This window comes from Lolium rigidum, chromosome 3, assembly GCF_022539505.1.
Source record: "Lolium rigidum isolate FL_2022 chromosome 3, APGP_CSIRO_Lrig_0.1, whole genome shotgun sequence".
Classification (NCBI taxonomy): domain Eukaryota; kingdom Viridiplantae; phylum Streptophyta; class Magnoliopsida; order Poales; family Poaceae; genus Lolium; species Lolium rigidum.
Genome location: NC_061510.1, coordinates 378012308 through 378035370, shown reverse-complemented (window position 1 = coordinate 378035370; position 23063 = coordinate 378012308). Strand labels below are relative to the sequence as shown.

The following is a 23063-nucleotide window of genomic DNA, read 5'->3' as shown; positions in this document are numbered from 1 at the left end:
GAAAAACATTGTCCCCAATCACCATAATATTTGAATATCATGGATCCATGATCAATGTATGCCTACATCAGATAGATAAATTCTACACATTTCAGCTCGCAAGCTGTAGTTAATCCTTCTCTAAACAGATTTTTGGGGCTCTACCTGTATCCTAATTATATAATATATAGGTACGGAGCTGCAGGTGAATCAAAAAATTGAAGCACGTAGCTCAACAGGACATGAAGTCAACATGGGATGCAGGAGATTTCAAAATTGTAGTACAAATGACATGACAAGTTAGTAACATATACTACTGTAGAGTGAAGAAAGCATTAGCTTCTCTTCCTCTATGGAATACATGAAACATCAAATTCATTTGTCTCTCTATGCAATACACAACTCTTGCTAACCTGAGATGTAGTATGCTCAGAGGTGCGGATGTCAGAGGAGAAGCTCTGCCAGGAGCTACCAGGGTGGGCGTGAGGGGTATACAGCGAGCTTTGCAGAGAGGCACGTCGGGCAGGTTTCAGGTAGAAGAGAGTCAGCTTGGAAGGCGACCAACATAGCAATCTTGACTCATCACGGCCGCCTGAAAAACCTAGGGACAGGGCGAGCGGTGCATGGGGGTACGGCGGCGGCGGTTCCATCTAGGCGCCGATCTTGGCGACGTGCGGAACTACGCTCGTGATGTCTGCAGTTCCCCTGTGTCAGGATCGGGGAGGACCCTGCCCTTGCGTGTGAAGCCATCACCACAGCGCATCTGCCGACGCAGCTCGCCATAAGTCGCCAGCACGCGCATGTTTCCTCATGCTACCGCCTCAGAGCCACGGACGGCGTCTCCGGTTTTGGCGCCCTCGCTGGCGCCGCCTGCGCGTGCGGGAAGGTCTTGGCGGCGGGACTCGGGGGAGAACCAGCGTCGGCGGCGGCGAGAACTCTAGGCATGGCGGCCGACCGGAAGACGCGTTTGATCCTGCGCGTCCACCTGAGATTCGGAGGCTGACCAGCCGTGAGAGGGGGCAGAGACGACGGCGGCGCGATTGGATCGAGTTGAAGAGAAGAGAGTCGAGGGTGAGAAGACAAAATTCCAGATGGAGGCTTCCACGAGCGGACGGGGGATCGGACGGTGAATTTTAGCTGAGAGGAAATGGAGGGACACGATGCTTTCAATGACGACCACCAAAGTGCGTTGAGTGTCAAACGACCAACTCCCATTTAATAGTAAAGACACTGCATTTGCTTGGATCGGGCGACGCTTACGGCCAACTGTTTTAAATCTACGGGTACGAATTAGGCAGCAGCAAACACCAATTTGGCATTCGGGGGTTCTGCTCTCCCAGACAGACTCCGAGGGCGGCGCCGCCAGCCCGCACCATCAGATCCATCAGCCGCGCCCACAAACCCCCCACCCAATCCCCCATTCCACCACCCCCACCTAATCCCCAAACTCTCCCTAAAACCCTAGAACCGCCAGCCAACCCCCCGTCGCCCTCACCGCCGCCAAAATGCAGGCCGCCGCCGCCGTCCACCGGCCCCACCTCCTCGCCGCATCCCCGCTCCGCGCCCGCGCCGTCCACCGCCCCTCCACCGTCCGCATGGCGCTGCGCGAGGACGGGCCGTCCATCGCCATCGTGGGCGCCACGGGCGCGGTCGGGGAGGAGTTCCTGCGCGTCATCGCCGCCCGCGACTTCCCCTACCGCGGCCTGCGCCTGCTCGCCAGCGAGCGCTCCGCGGGTAAGCGCGTCGCCTTCGAGGGCCGCGACTACACCGTGCAGGACCTCGCGGCGCCCGGGGCCTTCGACGGGGTCGACATCGCGCTCTTCAGCGCCGGCGGGAGCGTCAGCCGCGCCTACGCGCCTGAGGCTGTCGCCAGCGGGGCCGTCGTCGTCGACAACAGCTCCGCGTACCGGATGGACCCCGACGTGCCGCTCGTGATACCCGAGGTCAACCCTGAGGCCATGGCGGACGTCCGGCTCGGGAAGGGGGCGATTGTGGCGAATCCTAACTGTTCGACCATCATCTGCCTCGTGGCTGTCACGCCGCTGCATCGCCACGCCAAGGTACCGTTGCATAGCCTTTTTCTTCTGACATACAAGAGGAATGCCTCCCAATCATCATTTGTGATGAAACCAGAGTCATAGAGATTTAACAGGGGAAAAAACTGTCAAACTGCCAACATCCATAGCACCGAGCGAGAAACCGGCACGCCAGGACACGTTTATGCGACGGATAAGCCTATTACACTGATCACAACATTGTGCCTTACACGGCCGGTACCATTTCCAGCCATTCGGCAGTTGGACACCAGCCATGTTTCGCGTCGAACGCTTTAAACCCACCAGCGACAACCTGCTGACTCCCCACCGCAACTGACCACACTCCATGCATATCTAGCTACTGATATTCAGACAACGACTGCTCGGTTGGCTCTTCAGATCCACAAAGTTCAAAATAGTTACCACTTCTTAGCCTCTTTTGCCTAGGTGGCTAGGCGTCCTTTGTGCTTCCTGATAGAAAGTCACCAAAAAAAACCTTAATCAATCTTAAGTGCTTATCCAACGTTCCACAAAGATTTATAGGGGAAGGCTACCTGTGAATGTTTCAATCAAGTTTACAGGGATCTGACTGAGAATTGGCCTGATTTGCTGAAAACTAAGCACATGTCATTCTCCTCAGATACGGTAACATCCCTGCACAGATGTTGCAACTTTCGCCACTAAAGTCCTTCTAAATATCAAGCATCCCCAACCTTGTGCAAACATTATAAACACAGTGATGAACTTGGAGAAATTAAGATTACATAACCTAGGGCATTATATACAGAATATCTCCAAGCCGAATATGCTCCCCCAAAACAGGTTCTAGTACCATCCACTGTCACCTTCCTACAGTGTCTGTAGAAATATCATGCACACACATTAAACCTGGCCAAAACTCACACTGCCCTTGTTTAGCCTTACTTCGCTTCGTGGCAATTCTGGATAAATACTTTGACATTAATAGTGCCACATACCATCCTTACTTTCTTGTTTCCATGATGAGGGGCAGTAGAGAATAGTGAGAAAATAAAATCAGAGGTCAAATTCAGTTCTGACTTCTACACACCTCTACACTATTCTACATAATCTGGCCCTCTAATCATATGTGTTGTAGTGGTTTTTAGAGTATTCTAGCTACGAGTTGCAACTAGGCTGTTTGTATTTCTTTTCCTAGCTTTAAGTAGTGTGAGTGGAGCTAAGTAGTGAAGGCTCATGCAGCCTATAAATAGAGGTCCAGCCTCTGCCTATGTAACCAGACCATGTACCATCTACCTATCAATAAAGAGAACTTTGTGTTCTTGTTTTAGAACTTGGATTAGATCTTGTGTTCAGAGTTTTGAACTAAACTCTTGACAGCTTCCGCCCCTAGAGCGATATCTAGCTTACACCCCTAGAGCGATATCTAGCGCAGCACGTTGAAGTGGTTCCTTCAACATTTGTGATGTCCATGTTGTAGCAACACGGTGGAGTTGTTTCTCCACAACATTGTGCTGCTTTATTCCAGAATCCATTTACAAAGCAAACTAGCATGATTAATCAGTTAATCTGAGATAGTCTCACCCAGCTACCGTTGGTCCTTAAGTTGACAGATCACATGCCACCTGACCAAGTGGGTATTTCCTACCCCTTGGTCCGCCTGTCATAGCAGCATAGTCCCATATAAATCTGTACGTTTCACTACTCCTCTTGGAATGGTAAACACTTTAGGACAATAATAGATATATCTCCTTTAGGAAGCAGAACGGCTTTGGTTAAACAGAAGAAGTTCCATGATTTCTGCTATCCAAACCTTAAACTGATACTAAATTATTATGAAATATGGGAACCTGGGATGCTGGGACCGAAGGAAAGCCAAAATCTCCTAATATTCGAAAGATTAATCTCAACTTGGCAGTTGCAACGACTGATGTACCAATAATCCGAGAACAGTTATCTTATGGGGAAAATGGAGCAGGGGGCTTATCCTGTTAATTTAAAGAAAGGTTATCTTAAGGAAGATCGTTGCCTGGAAGGCTCGAATTTAAGAATTTTCCATATGACTCAAGTTCTTCTAATTGGAAAAGGAGAGGAACGTATCAAGTTCCTTGAATAACTACCTTTTCAGCTCATAGTTAATAGAGAGCAGTTTGACCCAACAAAGATATCCATTAGTCATGCTTCTTCAGTGGCACATGAAAATTGAAATAGTTCTCTAAATGGAGATGTCTATGAGCCATGATTTTTGAGTCGCCGACTAATCGCTGATTAGTCGCCGACTAATCGCCGAGTCGTTCTGGCGTGGATGAGCCGCACTAGCGACTTGACTCACGGAGCAAGTCGTGCCACGTCACTGGCTCGACGGCGATTTCCTGCGACTATACAGCGATTTGATGCCTCAAGATTTCAGCGACTTGGTGCCTCAGGATTTAAGAGAGAGAGAGAGAGAGAGAGAGAGAGAGAGAGAGAGAGAGAGAGAGATGTAAAGGGAGAGAAAGGGCAGAGCAGAGAGGAGAGGCTCGAGCTGCCGCCGCTCCTCGCGGAGGCTGGGAGTGGTTGCTAGGCCTGGCCGATGGTTGCTGGGAGTGGTTGCTGGGAGAGGGTCGCGGCTGCGTACGGCTGTGTTCGAGGGAGGAGGTGAGGATTTGTCCTAGCGGAGGCTCGTGGAGGCCGGCGGTTGCTGGGAGTGGTTGCTGAGAGGCTCGCGGCGGCGCACGGCTGAGGAGGTGAGGATTTTTCCTAGGTTTTATCCAGGGGGGGTGATGCTGGGAGTGGTTGCTGGGCCGGCCTGGGCCTGGCCGCAATAGGTAACAGGCCAACTAACCCCTCGAAAAAAAGGTAACAGGCCAACTTGGCGTCCACTGTAGCAGGGCGACTTGGGGCGACTATACGAGCTGAGTCGTTGACTCAAGTCGGCAAGTCACAAGCCGCAGCCTCGGCGACTTGACTTGACTCGGCGACTCAAAAATCATGCTATGAGCTATAACCCATTAACCCATGCAATTTTTTAAAGATACTTAATATTATTTGATGAATTATGCGATGCTTGTTAGGAGTACCCATAAATTAGGCTTGGTTAGTTACTCATATTTATGTGCCCTGATCTGCTTCAGATCTTCACAGCATTTGTATTGTGTGAGTTAGAGTATTTTGTAATATGTTCACTATTGTTGAGGTGTAGTAAGAAGGATATGTATCATGTAAAAGTTTGGTTGTGGACTGACCAAATACATTGATGACAATCTTATGATCGTCAATGCGGCAGGTGTCAAGGATGGTTGTAAGCACATACCAAGCAGCAAGTGGTGCTGGTGCTGCAGCCATGAAAGAACTCGAACTTCAGACTCGAGAGGTGAACTTTTCTCCCCTAATATGTTGCTCTTCGTGCTAATTCAGTTATGTTACTGACATTGTACACTTTATTTAGGTCTTGGAAGGAAAGGCTCCAACGTGCAACATTTTTAGTCAACAGGTTGCAACTCTAATGCCCTCCTGTGCACATGCTGATTTGATTTTTTTTTTGTTATCACCAGAAATGCTGAATATATATTTTTCCTTTTGCAGTATGCTTTCAATATTTTTTCACATAATGCACCTATTCTTGAAAATGGCTATAATGAAGAAGAGATGAAAATGGTGAAAGAGACCAGAAAAATCTGGGTAAGTGAAAGCCTGATCAATGCCCATAAGTTCTTTGCACTACTGTCAAACTTTCTCTTAATTTACCTGTTGAGCAAACAGAAATCTGATCCTAACTCTGTGCTCTATTTCCAGAATGACGAGGATGTAAGAGTAACCGCCACCTGCATACGGGTTCCAACGATGCGTGCTCATGCTGAAAGCATAAATCTGCAGTTTGAAAATCCACTTGATGAGGTTAGCACATGATATAGTTTTGTGTTATGTTACTTATGTATCGGTTCGTATATAGACTTCTTTTCCGAATTGAATGGTTACAATCATAGACCCCGAGCCGTCAGGTAGAAATATGTTTATTGGCTAGCATTGTTCTGGCTGTCATTGTTTCAGTAAAGTAGAGTTGTTTACTGTTTCTGGTGAGACTTGTTTTTTGACATTGTTGGCTAGGCCAATTAATTTATTCCACATTGCACTCCAGAACTTATAACACTCTGTATTATTTTTCTTTCCTTACTCATTGCAACTGATACTACCTCCGTTCCAATGAATAAGGCTTATATTATTTTTGAGAAGTCAAACCATGTAAAGTTTTACCAATTTTTTACAAAAAAATCATTAACATGTAAAATACAAAATCTGAAAAGAAGTCATTAGATACATCGTGAAATTTATTTTCATCTGATATCAGTAGAATATCATATTTGTTGGTATAGTTTTCTATAAATGTTTGGTCAAACTTTACTTGGCTTGACTTTTCAAAACAATATAAGCCTTCTTCATTGGAACGGAGGGAGTGGCTTTTTATGGTTAGCCGGTTTATATTGCTCCATCTAATAGAATATTATACATCAGGAGACACCTTATTAGATGATACCTCTATATACTTGTTCAAATTCTAAAATTGTTTGCATTTGTGTTTGTAGGACACAGCCAGACAAATCTTGAGGGCAGCCCCTGGTGTTACGATTAAAGATGACCGAGCTTCCAATCGCTTCCCTACACCTCTGGAGGTAATTGGACAGTTGATTCTCTAAGATGGATATCTTTTGACTCACCATTTCTTTGTTTTCATTCATGCACATTTTTCATCCATAATATTATTCATCTTATTCTAAAAAAAAGATAGTTCGATCTTAAAATATGTACACTGGAGTTGCACTGGTCTATTATTTGCTGGAAAAAAGTAGAGCAGATGTTTTTTTATTTATCCTGATACTCTCCTTTTCAGGTATCTGATAAAGATGATGTATCAGTGGGTAGAATCCGTCAGGACTTGTCTCAAGATGATAACAGAGGGTATAATCATGTTTTGCAGTTACAGTTATAATTTTGTTTCTTATGATTGTTTATACGACTTTTACACTGGAACCTAATCAGCTCCTCAATGGCAGGTTGGAAATATTTGTGTGTGGAGATCAGATACGTAAAGGTGCCGCGCTGAATGCTGTGCAGATTGCTGAAATGCTACTGAAGTGATTGCCATCTGTATTTCGTCTCTTATTCATCATTGCTCTAGACATTGATGGATTGATGTACTCTGGTTAGTTTGAGCTCAGTTTTGGCCGGTCACCTTTTTGTAATCTATCATCCCAGCTAAAGTACTGGAAGACAGGTTTTTGTTATCTGTTGTACATGTAAGTGCATTCAGGAGTTAAGAAATGGAGGTTCATCACTAGTTGAAAATTTGACTTAATTTGTGTCTTGTGTCAAATGCTTAGATGTTTCTGTGGACTAAAGGGGGGCCAAGGAGGCCAACAAGTTCTAGAGTTTGCGATGTTTCTTGTTGTATAACCATGGCCTAGCTTAACCTTCTCCAGAAAGCAAGCGATGTCACAAGGCTGGAGGCATGAGGTGTACTAAAGGCAAATTACTGCAACAAAAAATGTAATTGAATTGGATTGGTTTAGTTGGAGTAATATAAAGTTCACTGGGCCTTCGTTGGTAAGGTGGGAGGTTTTTATTTTGTTCTTATCTTCTCTCCTAAAATAGCTCAGACAAGCAATTCAGTGCATGTTGTACTTGTATCCTGTTTGGTGCATCAGTGGCAAGGCTCGCGTGGTAAAAGAAAACCTTCACCTTTGGCAGATTATTGATCATACAAGCGTGCATCGATTGTATTGCCATCTCTGTTGAGTTTTTAATCATTCAGATTGAGCCGTGACAGCATCAAGGCAGTAAAATTTGCGTGAACTGGCCCTTGTACTGGCATGAGGACAATCACACAACCGACACTGGATCCCACGTCTTCCCACTCGAGCTTGGTTCCAGTTACAGCCATGGAAACTTGCAATCAATAAGGCAACAAACTCAGCAGACTTGAAGAGTCGACAATGAATGACTCAGCGAAAGACTAGACTGCAATGAATCCCTGACGCGTCACATTCAGTCCCATCTCGTCATGCTCCCCCGGCAGGACTATACTCATACAAGATACATGCGTGCATATCTGCTACATGGATGCCTTCTTACTTTACCCAAAACAAAATTTATAACACAAAAGAACAAGAACATTGTTGGATATTATTAGGGCCAGGAACCAAAGTTTATTGCAGCACACACCATCATTAACAGGTTACAACTCATCATACAAATCAACACACAGGATCATGTGCATGGGGAGTCACCAGAAACTTCATAAGCATAGCAGGAGAAAAAGTTCAGACACCGCGGTGGATCATGATTTAGGTGCATATATATAGTGATCCGTGTCGACTCTGCGACACAGTAGTACTCCATGATACGCATGCATGCAGTTCAGGTGGTATATATGCGCGCGCCATGGATGGTAGATAGATACGGATGTGCCATGAGCATGCGCCGGCCATGGATGGCAGATCACCACCGATCAAGGGCACTTGGGCCTCTTGCGGGCGCCTTTTCCGGTGGTCTTGTCGCGGTAGCAGGGGCACTCGTCCTTGTTGCCGGAGGTCCCCGACGGCACGCAGTTGCAGGCGGCGCAGCATATCCCGCAGTACTTGAGGCAGTCGTCGTGGCGGCTCGCCTTGGAGCACCGCACCTGGCACTTGCCGTCGCAGAACGCTGGACAGAGATCGAGGTTAAACATAGCATGGCATGCAGCAAAAACAAAGAGCAAGCAAGAGATGTGAGTGAACAGTATGTGAAGAAAGGGAAGTGGTTGTGTCTTAACAGAACTAACCTGAGCCGGCCATGGAGAGATGGAAGGATGAGGAGGCTAAGAGGAGGAGGATGAGGAGAGCCACAGTGGTGGTGGTGGTAGCTTGAAGCTTCATTGTGTTGGGCTTGAGATGCATGCTTGGCTCTGGCTGTCTTGGACGGTGCTTCTTTGTGTGAGGTTGAGACTAGAGGACCGGCGGAGAAAGCATGAGTGGGTTGGTACCAGTGTGAGTGTTGGGGCTATATATACTCAGAATTCAGTGAGCTGGCCGCACACTGGAGAAGGGTAGTTGGGAGAGTCAGCTAGGTGTTCTTTGCTTTTGGGCGTCGCCAAGCCAAGTGGTAGTGCTTATCTTCATTCTTGTTTTTCTTTCTAAGACAAAACGGGCAGTTTTGTTCCTTGCTGTCTGTGCTGGTAAACCGGCAAAATTAGCACACAGGGAATCGAGAGAACCAGGGCACGGTGGTGATGTTTTTGTTGATGGGCAGCGAGCTGTCATCCAAAACGCAGACCTTTCTACGAGAGGGAGAGCCGGAGATGGAGGACGTCGCGCTCCGGCAGCGAAACTGTTCCTCTGAAATTGCTTCGCTCACCGCTAACAAACACAGGAATCGACAACTGTATCCTGGACTGGACCAGCGTAACTGATGGCCGGCCGGGACGCCGATGAGAGGAACGCAGCACACGCCCCTAAATTTTACATGCGCAATCCCACGGCTTAGGTAGTTATCATCACGCGGCACGCATGGCCGACAGGTTACGCCGGAGCACGCCGCGCTGCTGACTGCTTGCTGCCGATGCCGGTGTGTGCACGCCGACAGGCCGCGCGCGGTGAACCAGAAACCATGGGACAATCGCGAACACGCGATCGAGCAGGCCGCGCGGATAGTCATGGTTGCACTGGATGCAGCCGTGAGAGTAAGAGCATCCCCACTCGTTTGGGCTCCCCACGCCCAAATCCGGCGAAATTTAGCGCCGGATGGATGTAGTTTTTGGCCTGGGGAGGCCCATTTTTCCAGCCGCGAGCCCATGGACGCGCACCCACCGCGTGCATAGCGACGGCGCAGTCACCGGGAAGGGCAATCGTCGGAGTTCCCTCGCCGCATTGAACCGTCGCGAAGTGGACCGGAGAGCCGAAACGACTCGTCGGGAACGGTCGAAGTGGCCTCGATGCGAGAACCGCCGTAATGGAGCACGAACTCCGCGGAAGAGCAACCGGCGCTCTCTTTCGTCGAGAGACCTACATAAACGGTTTTCGACGGGCTGAGCCATTCATCTGTTCTCTCGTCACCATCCTCCGTCAACCATGAGCGATATCTCTTGGCCATCGGACACCGACAGCGAGGGGAAGCCGCCTGGATGGCGCCATTGGTGGGATCCAGCTGCATCGTCCAGCAGCGACGATTCCCCCCGCCGGCCGGCGAGGACGAGTGGGACGACGAGGAGGAGGACGAAGAGGCCGTGGAGCGAGGCCGAGGAGCGAGGCCGAGGAAGAGGCCGAGGAAGAGGAGGAGGAGCAGGGAGCAGGGAGGAGGAGCGAGGAGGAGGAGGACGAAGAGGCTGATGAGGAGGACGACGAGGAGGACTCAACTTCCTCCGACGAGGAGGTGACGAGCCGGAAGCGTCGCCGCGACGACGATGAGGCGGGGCCTTCTAAGAAGAAGAAGAAGTAGTTTAGTTTTAAAGTTTTTATATGTAATTTCTATGTTTATTCGAATTATATTCGAAATATATATATAATCTATCTATGTTGCACCACTTGAGAGTTCAAAACTTTCGTTCGACGAGGGTATTGCCGTAGATCGGGAAGACGAGGGTTTTGCCGTAGATCGGGAAGACGAGGGTTTTGCCGTAGATCGGAGGCCATTGTCGCCGACAAGTTGGGGCCACGCCCGCTTTTCACTCGTCCGAGTCCCCGAGCGCTCCCGGGGGCCGGGGATGGCGTGGGATCGCCGGATGGATTTAGGCCCAAATCCGGACGAAAACGAGGAACCGGGGGCGCGACTGGGCCGAATTACGCCGTCCGGATGGAAAAAACGCTCGCCGGGGGCCTGTTCGGGGGACGAGTGGAGATGCTCTAACATCAAAGGAAATTACCGGGAGGGTCGGGCATGCCTGTGCGAACCATGCTTGCAAGGCAAGTGACACGATCGTCCTCCTAATAACAACACGTACTGCAGCGAGAGGTTTGCTTCGTATGGCTGCTGGTATATTGTCCGCCTCGACCGCAGCACGCGACCGGATCGATGATCCGTGAACGCGTCAGGCCGGGCCGGGTGGGGTGGAGAGGAGAGTGAGACGAGACACGGGAGCGTAGCCTTTGGCGACCGATGATGAAGACGACGTGATGGCGGTGTGTGGGATCCCCGTGCGCGCTGGCGGACGCGAGGTGCCCGGCCCCTGGCAGTCCAGTACTCGTAGCCACGCGTAGTGTACACGTACCAAGGTGCAGGTTGCCCACGCACGCATGCTGCATGCTGGAGACACTGTACCTAAGCTGACCTCCAAATGCCGCAGGGATTTATGCAGTGTGGTGTACAGTACAAGGAGTGGATGATGATGAATTGGCTCGAACCGTGTGCCAGAATTAGAACATGCCTGTGATTGTCAACTCGTTGAGCTTCGCACATCTCCAGCGGGACCAATCCATTCTGTTCTGGATCGTCGGGAAGGTCTGCGTGGACTGGTGGACAGGTTGTACACGTTGGGGCGATCCAAACGGATCGATTCACGCAGACCAACCTATCCATTCTTCAAATTTAGGCTGCCAATGCATCGGGCTGAACAATGCGCACGTCCTCCCAAGAAGACCATAGTCTCTTCCGTCAGTGGCGCACATTTCCCTCCAGAAACCCTACCATAAATATTCACCCGGTGGGAAAGCCAACGGAAATGATGGATTCCGCCGCCAAGCTTATCACGGTACCGCCCGCAAGAAGCAGACGAAGCCAAAGAAGCTCGCCAAGGATTTGATATCAGAGGAGTGCCGGGCCGAGTTAGACAAGTGCGCGGGCTGGAGAGGAGCCGCTAGAGCTCGCGAGGCCACCGCCAAACTGGAAGAAGAGCGGCTCAAGGCGAACGACCGCATCATCGCCCGGCATGCGGAGGCCAACGACGGTTGTTGCCGAAGAAAGCCGCCCAGCAAGCCATCATGATGATGAAGCAGGAGGCGCTGAACGTCGCACGAGATAGGCCATTGTTGGTGTTGCTCAAGGATACCAAGAACTGGGAAACAAGCTACGCCCTTTGGAGGAAACTCGAGAACGCAATAAAGAAGGGAAATGGCAATTCGTCAATTGATGGTACCATCGACCTCGAATATGATGGGCAAAGCCTAGGCGCCGATACAACCTAAGAGGCAGACAGTGCTGGCCGTTCCAAATGGCCAATTGGCCACAAGGCAACCAAGATCGACATGCACCGTGAAGCTTCCTCATTGGTGCCAAGAGACCTTGAGAGAGTTGATTGTGAAGAAGAAAGAGGCCATCACCGAGATGGAAGAGAGACGACGCAAAGAGAAAGAGGCAACTGCTAAGAGCTTTGTTGGTTTTCAATTAAGATCTCTTGAGGTGGAAGAGGCCCGTGCGAAGTCTAGTCTCGTGGAGGCCGAAGCCAAGGCAAAGCTCATTGATGTCGATGCCAAGTCCAAGGTATTGAAGGCCGCCAAAGCCAAGATCATGTCCGAGGAGAACCGGATCATGCTCACGGACTTGGCCACGATCTCCTATCTCGTGCAAAGGGCTTGGATTAAGAACAGGCAAAAGATGATCCTTGCTCGCGATGCTTGAAGGGCATTGGCATATATGAATTTCATTTGGGTGAAAGTATCCACTTTTCGGGTGAAACTTGCCACTTTTTAGACAAATTGTAAGATATTGCCTCATTTTGCACATTTGGGAGAAACCTGCCAATAGTGGTGCTGCCTGAAGGGCAATGGCATATGTTTGCCACATTATTTGCTTGTCAATTGCTATGTTTTTGTGTCGCAAATTGAAATGAAATGGCTAACTGTACAGGTCTGGAAAATTGCCAAGGGACCGAATGGGTCGTGCCGATGCGCGCATTGTCCTGGTAGGCTGGACAGCCACTACCAACCTGCTCGTGAGCCGACCCAAACGAACAAAAACAGATCGAATGGATCACCGTTTGGGTTGGCCCACTGGAGATGCCCTTAGCCTCTCCAGTTGCGCCTCACATACGAACCGAGCTACCGGCCCCTAGATCGAAAGCCTCGTGCCGGGAGACTGGGGTACCCGTTGCGGTACAAGCTCCACGCATTTTTGACGGTGAGCTTCCGTGGGCTGAAGTCAGTCTGCAACATTGATCTTGCTACGCTCTCGGTGATGGAGGCTATGAGCGGTGGAGGATGTGGTGGCGTCTCTGGGGCAACGGCGTGCATCGCCGCATCTATTTACACGTGTCGTGGCCAATGCCTAAGGAACTGACTAAGTCTTTAATTGGCATCTTTTTTTTGAATGACGACTGTTGTCATTATGACAGGCTAGCGCATCTGCCTTGTCTACGTGGCGTTGTTAACAACTTGTGTTTGACGCCCGAAGCCACCCCTTAGGTCGGAGTTGGCATGTGGGTGCGCCAAACAGATGTGGCCGCCGCGTCGCCAGCGCGTCCCAGAACGCGCCGTCAAATCCGCCCCACCTCCGCGCACAGAAGGTGCTCGACGACTTGCCAGGTAGGCGCGATTGGCCGCTATTTGTTGCGTCGTCTGCCTCGGCGCAATTTTAACCATTGATTTTGCTTTAGCCATGGACAACAGAGATCCGTGACAGCAATGTGCATGAGCAACTTCAAGCTGATCTCGTTGAGCATTTGTGGAGGATCAAAGGAAATACCGTGGCACCTTGATGTAGCATCTACCCCTATTTATTATATTTGTTTACTTGTTTTATTGTTTGTTGTAATTTAATTTGAAAACAATCCTCGCAAACATTTTTATTCATATGCTATATTTGATAAATGGTTCTGTGTCAAAAAGAAGTATTTTAAATGTTTGGGGGCGACGTTTGGGGACGCGGCTGGGGAGCGACGTCCCCCAAAGGCGGCATGAACAAAACACGTCCCCAAACGCTCAATCCGGCGGGTTTGGGGGACGCTTTGGGGGACGCGGCTGGAGATGCTCTAACCGGTCCATAAGACCATAACCAAGTCTTTTTGAAGGGCTGCCTGGTGGTTCTTTATCAAGTTCTTTATCAAGTACTCCCTTTCATAAATACGAATATATGTAAATGCAGATACCTCCATATTTAGAAAAAGTTAAATTACTTATTTTAGGATCAATGGAGTAGATACGAAGATTGCATCACGGATTAGTTGGCCCCTTTAAGAAAATTCAGCTTGGCGTCGTGTGGATACCATTTGACTAGCCCAACTTATAGTCGACCACCTCAGCCTAACTTAGTAAATATGACTGATCGACAACGGCTTGTAGAACTAGAAGGCCCACTCGACCAGCTGCTGCTGGATCTGGATTTTTCTTTTTTATATATGGAAGCATCGCTCTAACCTCTGTATCAATCGATGCACACAGCCCTTTATTAACTCGGTAAAAGAGCTGGATTGCTGGAGTGGTGCGCTTCACACAAATAAAGCAACATAGGGCATGCCACGCTTAAGACTCCAGAACATATCGCTTGCTAATACACAAAGCTGTCTACAAGCATACGAGCTGAGACCTGAGAGCTGTTAATAAGAGGTTCCAGATTACTACTGCCAGAGGTACACTAACCCTGTCTGCAGAGAGCTAAAGAACACTACCAAGTCGAGCCAACTCGGGCCAGTGGAACAAGCCTACGCGCATCCTCAAGACCACCAGAAAAGTAGAAACCATCTAGCTAGCATAACTTCATGGAAATGGCTTCATGGGACCTTGACAAAGTGCGGGTTCAGAAGCTTGGCAACCTCAAGGAACCCGACGCGCTCTCGCCCAGCAAATAGGACTTTCAGCTTCTCGTCACACACGATGACCTTCTTATCCGCAGGGTCCTGGAAACAAGACAACATGAGAAGTGCTGCTAGGAATGCATATTTAGACAGTTAGTTAAATCCTTATTCTACCCATATAAATGTATGGTGTGTAGTGTAGCTTAGTGTGTCTCTGAATGAGATTAGGGCAAGTCATATCATCAAATCAGCCAAGCACTCGGTATCTTTTACTATTATAAGCAAACAGACCACCATTCAGTCGTCACACAATGCAAGCAATGCAGCCACATTAAGTCTAGAAATTAACTCTGCTCCGCAAGACCGCAAAGAATGTGAACATGTCTAGAAATGTAACATGAGTAAAACCTGCACTTCAGACTTATCATAGGTTGGTTTACCTTGATGAAAACCTTAAAACTTTACCCAAATAGATGTGTGATGTTCAGCTTAGGGTATCTGAATGAGATCAGGACAAGCGATCCTCATCAACTCAACCAAGCACTCATTCACTATAATTTTCCAAACGTACGACCATTCAGTCATTACACAATGAAAGCAATTCAACCACATTCGTGTCCATAAACTGACTTCATTCAGCAAAAGAATGAGAACATGTCTAGAAATGTAACATGAGAAAAACTGCACTTCAGACTTATCATTGGCCAGTGCATTACCTTGATGAGAATCTCATACTTTACCAAAATAGATGTATGATGTGCAGCTTACGGTGTCTGAATGAGATCAGGACAAGCCATCCTCATCAACTCAACCAAGCATTCATTCACTATACTACCTCCGATTCAAGGAATAAGGCGCCCTCGTTTTACGTGTTTTTCGTTTGACTAAGTATTACTTCAAATATATAAAGATTGTTTGTATAAAATTAACATCATTAGAAAGTGCTTTTCAATACGAATCCAACGATACTAATTACATATAATATAACCAAGATTTTGTTGCTCAATTTTTGTGGTCAAAGTTCGTCTTGAAATACGCGTGCGCCTTATTCCTTGGGACGGAGGTAGTATATTTTTTGCAAACATACCACCATACAGTCATTACACAATGAAAGCAAACCAACCACATTTTATGCCTAGAAACTAACTCTGTTCAGCAAAGAATGTGAACATGTCTAGAAATGCAACAGGAGAAAAACATGTATTTCTCATTGGTCAGTTCACTACATTGATGCATCATGGGACTATCTCCCATACACTAACTACTAACGCTCAAGGTTCAAAAAAGCGCTAAGCGCTAAGCGAGCGGTGAGCATGATTTTTGGGTCGCCGAGTCATGTCAAGTCGCCGAGGCTGAGACTCGTGATTTGGTGACTTGACTCAGCGACTAGGGCTTGTATAGTCGCCCCAAGTTGCCTAGCAGTTTTTTCCATCTTTGTAACATCAAACTTGTAACAGCAGACAGCCAATTGATGCATGTGAACAAAGTTGGCCTGTCAGCCATACCGGCCAGGCCCAACACGGCCCAGCTAGCCCTCTCCCAGCCTACCCCTCACTAAAACCTAATCCCATCAGCAATCCTCCCGCACCCAGCCTCAGCCGCCAGAAGCACTCCCGCACCCAGCCTCGCTCGAGTGGTCGAGCCTCTCCCCTCTCGTTCCTCTGCGCCGCCGGCGAGCGGCCCCTGCTCGAGCATCTCCCTTCGAACCATCCCCTTCCTCTGCGCCGTCGGCGAGGAGCAGCGGCACCTCGAGCCTCTCCTCCGTAGCTCTGCTCCTTTCTCTCCCTGTACTTCTCTTTCTCTGAAATCCCTAGGCAGAAGCGACCGGCGACTAACAGCCGCCGCTGTATAGTCGCTGTTTAGTCGCCAGCGAGCCAGCAAGTCGTGCGACTCGCCCCGTGAGTCAAGTCGCCTGCGCGACCCAGCCACGCCGCGCCGACTCGGCGACTATACGGCGACTATACAGCGACTATACGGCGACTCAAAAACCATGGCGGTGAGGCTCTGCCTAGAGGAACTACTGCTTAAGCAAGCTTAAACACCGCTTAAGCGTGCATGGCAAAACAGACATATGTAAGCCTAAAATAGGAAATATTGAATAACCTCACGTTGTTCTGTGTTATTTCCGGTCCAACAAAAGGCCCAGCACGATGCCTCTTGCTTCTCAGGTCGTAGCCAAACACATGACCCCCTCCAAAAGGCCTAATAACCTCACGCACTGCAAATAAATCGATCCCCTCGTGCTTCCCAGCCGCCCAGATCCCAGGTCGTAGTCGCCACTCACGCACGCCCACCTCTCTCACTTTGATCCCCTCGATCTGGACGGGAAGGGGACGAGGGGAACGAGCTGCTGGAGGAAGGGGACCCTGTCTAGGCAGCCTTGAGGAAGATCTAGAGGGCAGTGTGAAAGAGGAGCTTGACCAGCGGCACGGAGGAGCTCCAGTGGTGTCGCCTCTTGCTTCTGCCTCGACACGGGAGTGGAATTGGGATGGGTACGGAATTCCTAACCCTCTTTCTTCTGCCTCGACACCGCGGGAGAGCCCGCCTCCACAACCCCTCCTCGCTTTTCCTCTCGCTCAGGCCGAAAGATGAGCGGTAGAGCTCCACTTAGCTCTAATCTACGCTTAAGCATGATGCATCATGGGACTATCTGCCATACACTAACTACTAACGCTAGCCGCAAATCATATGTTCTTACCACAAACAGTTACAAACAGACCATATAATTTGTAACTGCTATTGCCACATTAGGTAGGAATAACACATAGATTTGCATTGGAATCAAACAAGAGCAAGCAAATTCGACATGTATCACCAGAAACCAACCAGCAGGACAACAACATGATGGAATGTCTAATTAAGAGGAACTAAACATGTAGGTGGCGTCCTGGTTCTATACTGGCCGCGTAGATCTGGGGAACATGGGCAGCGAGGCAGCAGTACTAGAGAAATGCCACCTTAAGTCAACTACAAGTGTACAACGTTACCCCTATTGAGATCTCAGATGTGTTCCTGTTCGATACTAATAAGACGCGAAGTGTTTCATCTTACACGTTCCTTCCGACCTCGCATAATCATATTTCACATCTGAATCAACTAAGCCGAACGAAGAACCCGCAATGAAGCATCTAGGGTTTTGGGGGCTTCGCATGGTTGTACCTGGAGGTTGTTCTGCTTGATGTAGGCCCAGAGGCGCTTGATGGCCTCGGTGCGGGGGACCTCGGCGGCGCCCACGAACGCCTGCAGCGCCGGGGACACGGGCCGCGGCATCGTGATGCCGGTCGCCCTCTTCTTCTTCGGCGCCGCCGCCGCGGCCGGAGCCTTGGCCGCGGCGCGCACGGCGATGGCGGCGGAGGTGCGGCGCGGAGGGGCAAGGGAGGCCGCTGGGCGGAGGAGGACCGGCGGGGCGAAGACAGCGAGCATGGAGGCGGCCGCCATTTTTGGGGTTACTTCGGTTGCTGCGGTCTGGACTTCTCTGGATAATGGCTACGGGGAACGGGGGTTTGGTCTCCGAGGTTTTAGACAGGGCGTGGGTCTGCACACTCTGTCACGGTAATTAGGAATAATACGTATTCGTATGGAGAAAGCGAGGTCTTGTAAGCCAATTGTATAAGGCCTCTGCCGCTTGGTACAAAAACGTGTTCAGCGGTTCAGGCAGGTTAACGTTCTTGTTCAGAAACTAAACACTTGGTATCTGATGGTGAGATCAGTGCACACTGATAACGTTCTTGTTCAGAAAGTAAACGTTAGGTCATGGTATCCATCGGTAACCACTCGGACTTCTCAACCAAGAATCCGGTCAGTTATTTCAAAAAAAAAAAAAGAATCCGGTCAGTTGATAGTGAGTGGATCACCATGATAAAAGCGGGACGACACTAAACACAATTATAGAATCTGCTTTTCCCTTGAGCTCCGACAGGAGGGATAAGAGCGAGAATCTAATCCAATCGAGCTCTCGGAGGAGGGATAAGAGCGAGTTATCGATCATACGACAAGACCGATGCAAAGTGCAACAAACATGAGGACTAGACAGACCGATGCAAAGTGCAACAAAAACGACGACTAGACACAGCGATGCAAAGTGCAACAAACATGAGGATTAGACAGGCTGCTCCGAGAAGCCAAGTGATTCCTGAAATGTCTGATAAGCAAGTGAGACGTCAATAGGAGAAAACAGGAACGAATGATCCAGAAGGAGAAGAAAGATAACCGGATTTCAGAACCTGGTTTCCTCGTTGTGGAAAAGCAGGATATCCACTATCCCAGAAGCAAAGAGTCACTGGAGGAAAGCAACTTCTTTGAAAATCCGGCATGCGTTCTAATTCTGAAGTCAATTTTATTTCAGAAAGATACCACCGCGATTAATTTGCCCGTTCTAATTCACGGGTTAGCTGCTGGTTAAGCAGAGATAAACAAAAAGACAGAGTTCTACTAAGTTCTGCAATTACATAAGCCAACAAAAGAAATAAACTCATCTCCTCCGACAGCCAAAAATCCCACGCGTCCCCACTATTTATGTACATCGCGTATTTCCTTCTGATGCTGCCACTACAACCTGGGGTTCCAGTTTATGTTGCTGATGTTGCAACACTCTACCACTTACCCACCTGGAGATAGTCTAAGCTTGCAGACGATTCGGTCCGTTTAACCCGAGTCCCTGTAATCTTTCCTTGGCTGCACAGATTGGACGGAGCTGGAGTAGATATCGACGGGGGAGCTTGTGCAGTTCATGCTCGAGTCCACAACCCTGGTTTGACGGCGCCCCCGGTGCCGGTCAAGATAGACCACGACAACGCTGATGTCGTCGTGGAAATGGCGCCTCACTCCCCTCTCTATCGTCTTCAGGTCGTTCAGACTGACCTCTCTCCTCTTTGTTGCTTCCTTCAACGCAGCCCGCACTAATCTGTTTGCTATACCCTGCATGGATCATTTCAGAGAACCTTAGCGTTATTTCATTGTCCAAAAGATCATTCACAGGTGAACAAATACCCCAATGGTAGCCAAAAAGATGAAATGATGTTGATGTTATGTGAGAACTTACCGTTCTAGGATTCTTGAAGACAATTTGCACAGCATCATTGTCGCTGAGATGCTCCCAAAGACCGTCTGAGGCAAATATCAGAAACTGATCCGTTGGTTTCAGCTTGCGAACTTGAATCTGTGGCTCCGCGCTAAGAGCTGGCCGCTTCAGTGCAACAACAGGCCCGATTTGCCGGAACAAGGGGTCCATGCTAAACTCCTGGTTCTTCAAGTAAAAATCACCAATGGATCTTGACACCTGATAAGCAATGAATATTAGCTCGTGTTATTTATCTTATCTCTGCTTGTAATTAAACTTCATAGCATAGGTTCTCCTAACAGGATAAGCTAACTAACGATTGGTGTCAAAAAAAGATAAGCATAAGCTAATCACCAAACAATGCCAAGTTCATTAGCTCTCCAGTGATGAATAATATATCTTATCACTGAAAGAGACAAGCATAGGTTATATTCTCACGAATCCAGCATGAGAATACCGTGCAAAGGTGCAACTGTAAGTGGATTGCTACAAAATAGTCAACACAAATTAAAGAAATTGTTTAGACTTTGCAATTTTATCATTTGTTTTAAATTGTTTCAGGAAAATTTCTTCGGTATGGCCAGCATGTCCTCAATAACACTGAATTCTTTTAGATAACAAATCTAACTAAAATGAAGGTAGCAAAGGAATAGACAAAAAAAATGGTTGATTTTGGTGTCCACTTGTTTACCTAGACACCCACTAAAAGTCAAGGACACTAGTTAGTAGGATTTGGGATCTAATGCTTGTGCGCTAGTATAAATTAGGGAACTCTGAATCTATGAAAAAATATCAGTACAATTACTTGTACTATACTACTATAATGTTTGGATGTGCTGGTAAACAACCACCAAAATTCTACCGCAAACACACTGACTGACAGGTGATCTGAATCCGCAGACTGTATCATCGACCAGTCATACTATTTTGCTACTGATCTGTGACAGAGAATCACCAAATTAATCAGATGCTGTATTAAGTGATTTTCCTCATCGCGCTTCTCACCTGAATAATCCCCTTGATCCTCCACGCGCCCCTGGTGTGCACGACGATCTGCTCATCGTCCGGGTTCTGCGCGGCGACCTCGTGCCGGACGTCCTCGTTGGCGACGTTGTGGTCGGTGGAGAGGCGCTCGGCGACGGCCACCCCGCCGGCCCCGACGACGCGGCGGCCGAGCACCGCGCGCGAGTCGCCGAGGTTGGCCACGTAGAGCGTGTCCCCGGAGATGGCCCCGAGCAGGCAGCACGACCCCACGGCCGCCACCCGCGGCCGCTTGGGCCACGCCTGCCGCACCTCCCGCAGGAACTCCTCCTCCGCCGCCCCGAACGCGCGGCGGATCGCCTCCGTGCTCATGCCCCCTTGCTCCTTCGCGAAGCCTGCGAAAAGGATCGGGAAATCAGTACGGCAAACAACGGCGAGAAATTGGGAGAAATTAATTAACGGGGTGGTAGAAGGCGCGTACGTTGGACGTGGGGGAAGAGGGTGGAGCGGAGGAACCGTGAGGCGTCGGGCCCGCCGTGGCCGTCGTAGACGGCGACGAGCGTGGCGGCGGGGGAGGCGAGCACCTGCGCCTGGTCCTCCATGACGAGGTTGGCCTGCGCGGCGGCCATGGAGAACTCCCCGGCCGCGTGCGGGCGCAGCTCCGTCTGCCAGAGCATGCCGTCCGCCGCCGCCGCGCCCGGCGGCCAGTGGCCCCCGCAGCACCGCGCCACGGCCCTCATCATCGTCCTCCTCCTGACCGCGAAACCGTCTCTCGATCCGAGCTCGCTGCCCGCTCCTCCGTCGTCGTCGTCTCTCTCGGTAGCTGCTCTCAGGGATGGGAAAATGGTGAAACGGAAATGGAAATGGGAATGGAATGGGGGTTGGGTTGGGGAAGGGGTTAGGGTTAAGTAGTGCAAGTAGCGGGGGCAAAGCGCGTCGCGTCGAGGGGAACCGGTGAGAGGGAGTCTACGGTGGTTATCCTGTGATGCGTCGCTGTATAGACTGGATGGATGGTCTGACTTTCCGTTTCGCTGCTTTATCTTTTCGCGCAACTTGGCTCGTTTTTTTTTTTTTTGTTTTAGACCTTTGTTGGTTTCGGACAGCTGGGTCCCGTTCGTCGGTAAACAATGGCACCAACACCAAAAAAAAAAGGCACTACTGGCTATAATTATAATCGGCGGTGATAGGTAGTTGCCGCTATCTGTACACGTCTCGAGCTTCGTACTCATCTGTCGTGCTGACCCTAAATATAATGCGATATCATAGTCGATGGAGTACTAGAAATAGCGGTGCACGACAGTCGAAGGTTTCCACGTTTTAGTGGCCGCTCGGTGACCGGGGAACGCACGCGACGGAGGCCTGACGCGGACACGCGGTGGCGACGACAATACCGCCACGTGTGTATACGCTTATTTTTTTTGAATACAAAGGTATACTACGCTTTTACTTATACTCCACACGAGATGAGGTAGATAGATTAAGGGCCGGGTCGAAGCACAAGTGGTAGTATAGAGGAAGGTGACCAGGCACATATGAAAAGGCAACACGCAACGCACGGTGAGTGAGAGCTCAGGTAGTGTAAAAAAATGGTTGTGCACGAAACCTACACGCAACAGGTAACCACTGCCGATAATCTAGGACAATCTCTGCTGTAGTAAAATATTGTTGCGGTTATTCCGGAGGTCGATCGGTGCTTTCGGCAGTGTGAGTGCTCGGCTAGTGCAGAGAGTAGCAACGGCGCGCTTTGGTTGCGGCACAGCTGTGTGACGATGATGATGATAAGTGGACTTTTGTGGCCCTAGGGCGGCCTGATAGGCGGACCGCGGACGGCGGTAGTGGTGGCAGATATTTGCGTGGCAGCACGGACAGGTGTCGCCCGATCCCGTCGGGGAATTAAAGCTGCACTAGCGACCGAGGACGGCAACGTCACAGCGGACGCGTGAAGACGAGTGACGGCCATGCGCATTACGGGACCATGAACGAACAAACGTCCACCGCCGCCCAGCTCCTCGGTGGACGCCTGGAATGAATGAATGGCATGGTGGGTTCACATCGAATTTTCGTCGCTCGGCCGGCGCACGGGCAGCAGTAGAGGTAGACGAGCTAGAGCACAACTTGGCCTCCTAAACGGCCAAGTGCGGTCAAAAGTTCCAAGGTCAGGTGTGCTTGCAGTTGCACCTTTGCACGGGAGCCCCGACCGGTCTGCTGCCACGTCTACGTGCAACGAACCGGGTCGCCGGAGCGGAGCGACACGAGTGCGCCAGTGCTCCTTGGCGATCAACCTACGACCGAACGAGCCCTTTTGGACAGGTGGGAAAACGACCTCAGCGGAAAGTGCACGAGGTCGACGGCCAAG

At 49.6% G+C, this 23063-nt stretch overlaps 4 protein-coding genes across 4 annotated transcripts; 1 reads left to right on the top strand and 3 right to left on the bottom strand.

Moving 5' to 3' along the window:
- The first annotated feature begins 1484 nt into the window (after window positions 1-1484).
- On the top strand, window positions 1485-7326 carry LOC124700617 (aspartate-semialdehyde dehydrogenase). Its single transcript, XM_047232710.1, has 8 exons — window positions 1485-2039; window positions 5260-5346; window positions 5422-5466; window positions 5559-5654; window positions 5769-5870; window positions 6557-6643; window positions 6862-6929; window positions 7025-7326. The coding sequence occupies exons 1-8, from the start codon at window positions 1485-1487 to the stop codon at window positions 7107-7109; spliced, it is 1125 nt and encodes a 374-aa protein (XP_047088666.1). The 3' UTR covers window positions 7110-7326.
- Window positions 7327-8133: 807 nt separating this feature from the next.
- Window positions 8134-8976, bottom strand: LOC124700616 (peamaclein-like). The gene is made up of 2 exons (XM_047232709.1): window positions 8791-8976; window positions 8134-8672 (listed from the first exon to the last, which is right to left on the bottom strand). Exons 1-2 carry the CDS (start codon window positions 8903-8905, stop codon window positions 8479-8481), a joined length of 309 nt encoding a protein of 102 aa, XP_047088665.1. The 5' UTR covers window positions 8906-8976; the 3' UTR covers window positions 8134-8478.
- A 5394-nt stretch (window positions 8977-14370) lies between these two features.
- LOC124700615 (protein TRI1) lies at window positions 14371-18105 on the bottom strand. Its single transcript, XM_047232708.1, has 2 exons — window positions 17827-18105; window positions 14371-14769 (listed from the first exon to the last, which is right to left on the bottom strand). The coding sequence occupies exons 1-2, from the start codon at window positions 18103-18105 to the stop codon at window positions 14644-14646; spliced, it is 405 nt and encodes a 134-aa protein (XP_047088664.1). The 3' UTR covers window positions 14371-14643.
- A 921-nt stretch (window positions 18106-19026) lies between these two features.
- LOC124704368 (probable protein phosphatase 2C 34) lies at window positions 19027-21575 on the bottom strand. Its single transcript, XM_047236623.1, has 4 exons — window positions 21189-21575; window positions 20732-21102; window positions 19709-19945; window positions 19027-19584 (listed from the first exon to the last, which is right to left on the bottom strand). Exons 1-4 carry the CDS (start codon window positions 21448-21450, stop codon window positions 19312-19314), a joined length of 1143 nt encoding a protein of 380 aa, XP_047092579.1. The 5' UTR covers window positions 21451-21575; the 3' UTR covers window positions 19027-19311.
- Window positions 21576-23063: the final 1488 nt, after the last annotated feature.

Excerpts from the sequence above, each read along its gene's own strand:
- LOC124700616 (XM_047232709.1), bottom strand. The coding sequence starts at position 8,905 with ATGCATCTCAAGCCCAACACAATGAAGCTTCAAGCTACCACCACCACC. Across the intron at positions 8,673-8,790 it reads TCTCTCCATGGCCGGCTCAG|CGTTCTGCGACGGCAAGTGC; the intron begins GTTAGTTCTGTT and ends ATCTCTGTCCAG.
- LOC124700615 (XM_047232708.1), bottom strand. The coding sequence starts at position 18,105 with ATGGCGGCCGCCTCCATGCTCGCTGTCTTCGCCCCGCCGGTCCTCCTC. Across the intron at positions 14,770-17,826 it reads TCAAGCAGAACAACCTCCAG|GACCCTGCGGATAAGAAGGT; the intron begins GTACAACCATGC and ends TCTTGTTTCCAG.
- LOC124700617 (XM_047232710.1), top strand. The coding sequence starts at position 1,485 with ATGCAGGCCGCCGCCGCCGTCCACCGGCCCCACCTCCTCGCCGCATCC. Across the intron at positions 2,040-5,259 it reads CGCTGCATCGCCACGCCAAG|GTGTCAAGGATGGTTGTAAG; the intron begins GTACCGTTGCAT and ends TCAATGCGGCAG. Across the intron at positions 6,644-6,861 it reads GCTTCCCTACACCTCTGGAG|GTATCTGATAAAGATGATGT; the intron begins GTAATTGGACAG and ends TCTCCTTTTCAG.
- LOC124704368 (XM_047236623.1), bottom strand. The coding sequence starts at position 21,450 with ATGATGAGGGCCGTGGCGCGGTGCTGCGGGGGCCACTGGCCGCCGGGC. Across the intron at positions 19,946-20,731 it reads GGATCAAGGGGATTATTCAG|GTGTCAAGATCCATTGGTGA; the intron begins GTGAGAAGCGCG and ends ATTGCTTATCAG. Across the intron at positions 19,585-19,708 it reads TCTTCAAGAATCCTAGAACG|GGTATAGCAAACAGATTAGT; the intron begins GTAAGTTCTCAC and ends TGATCCATGCAG.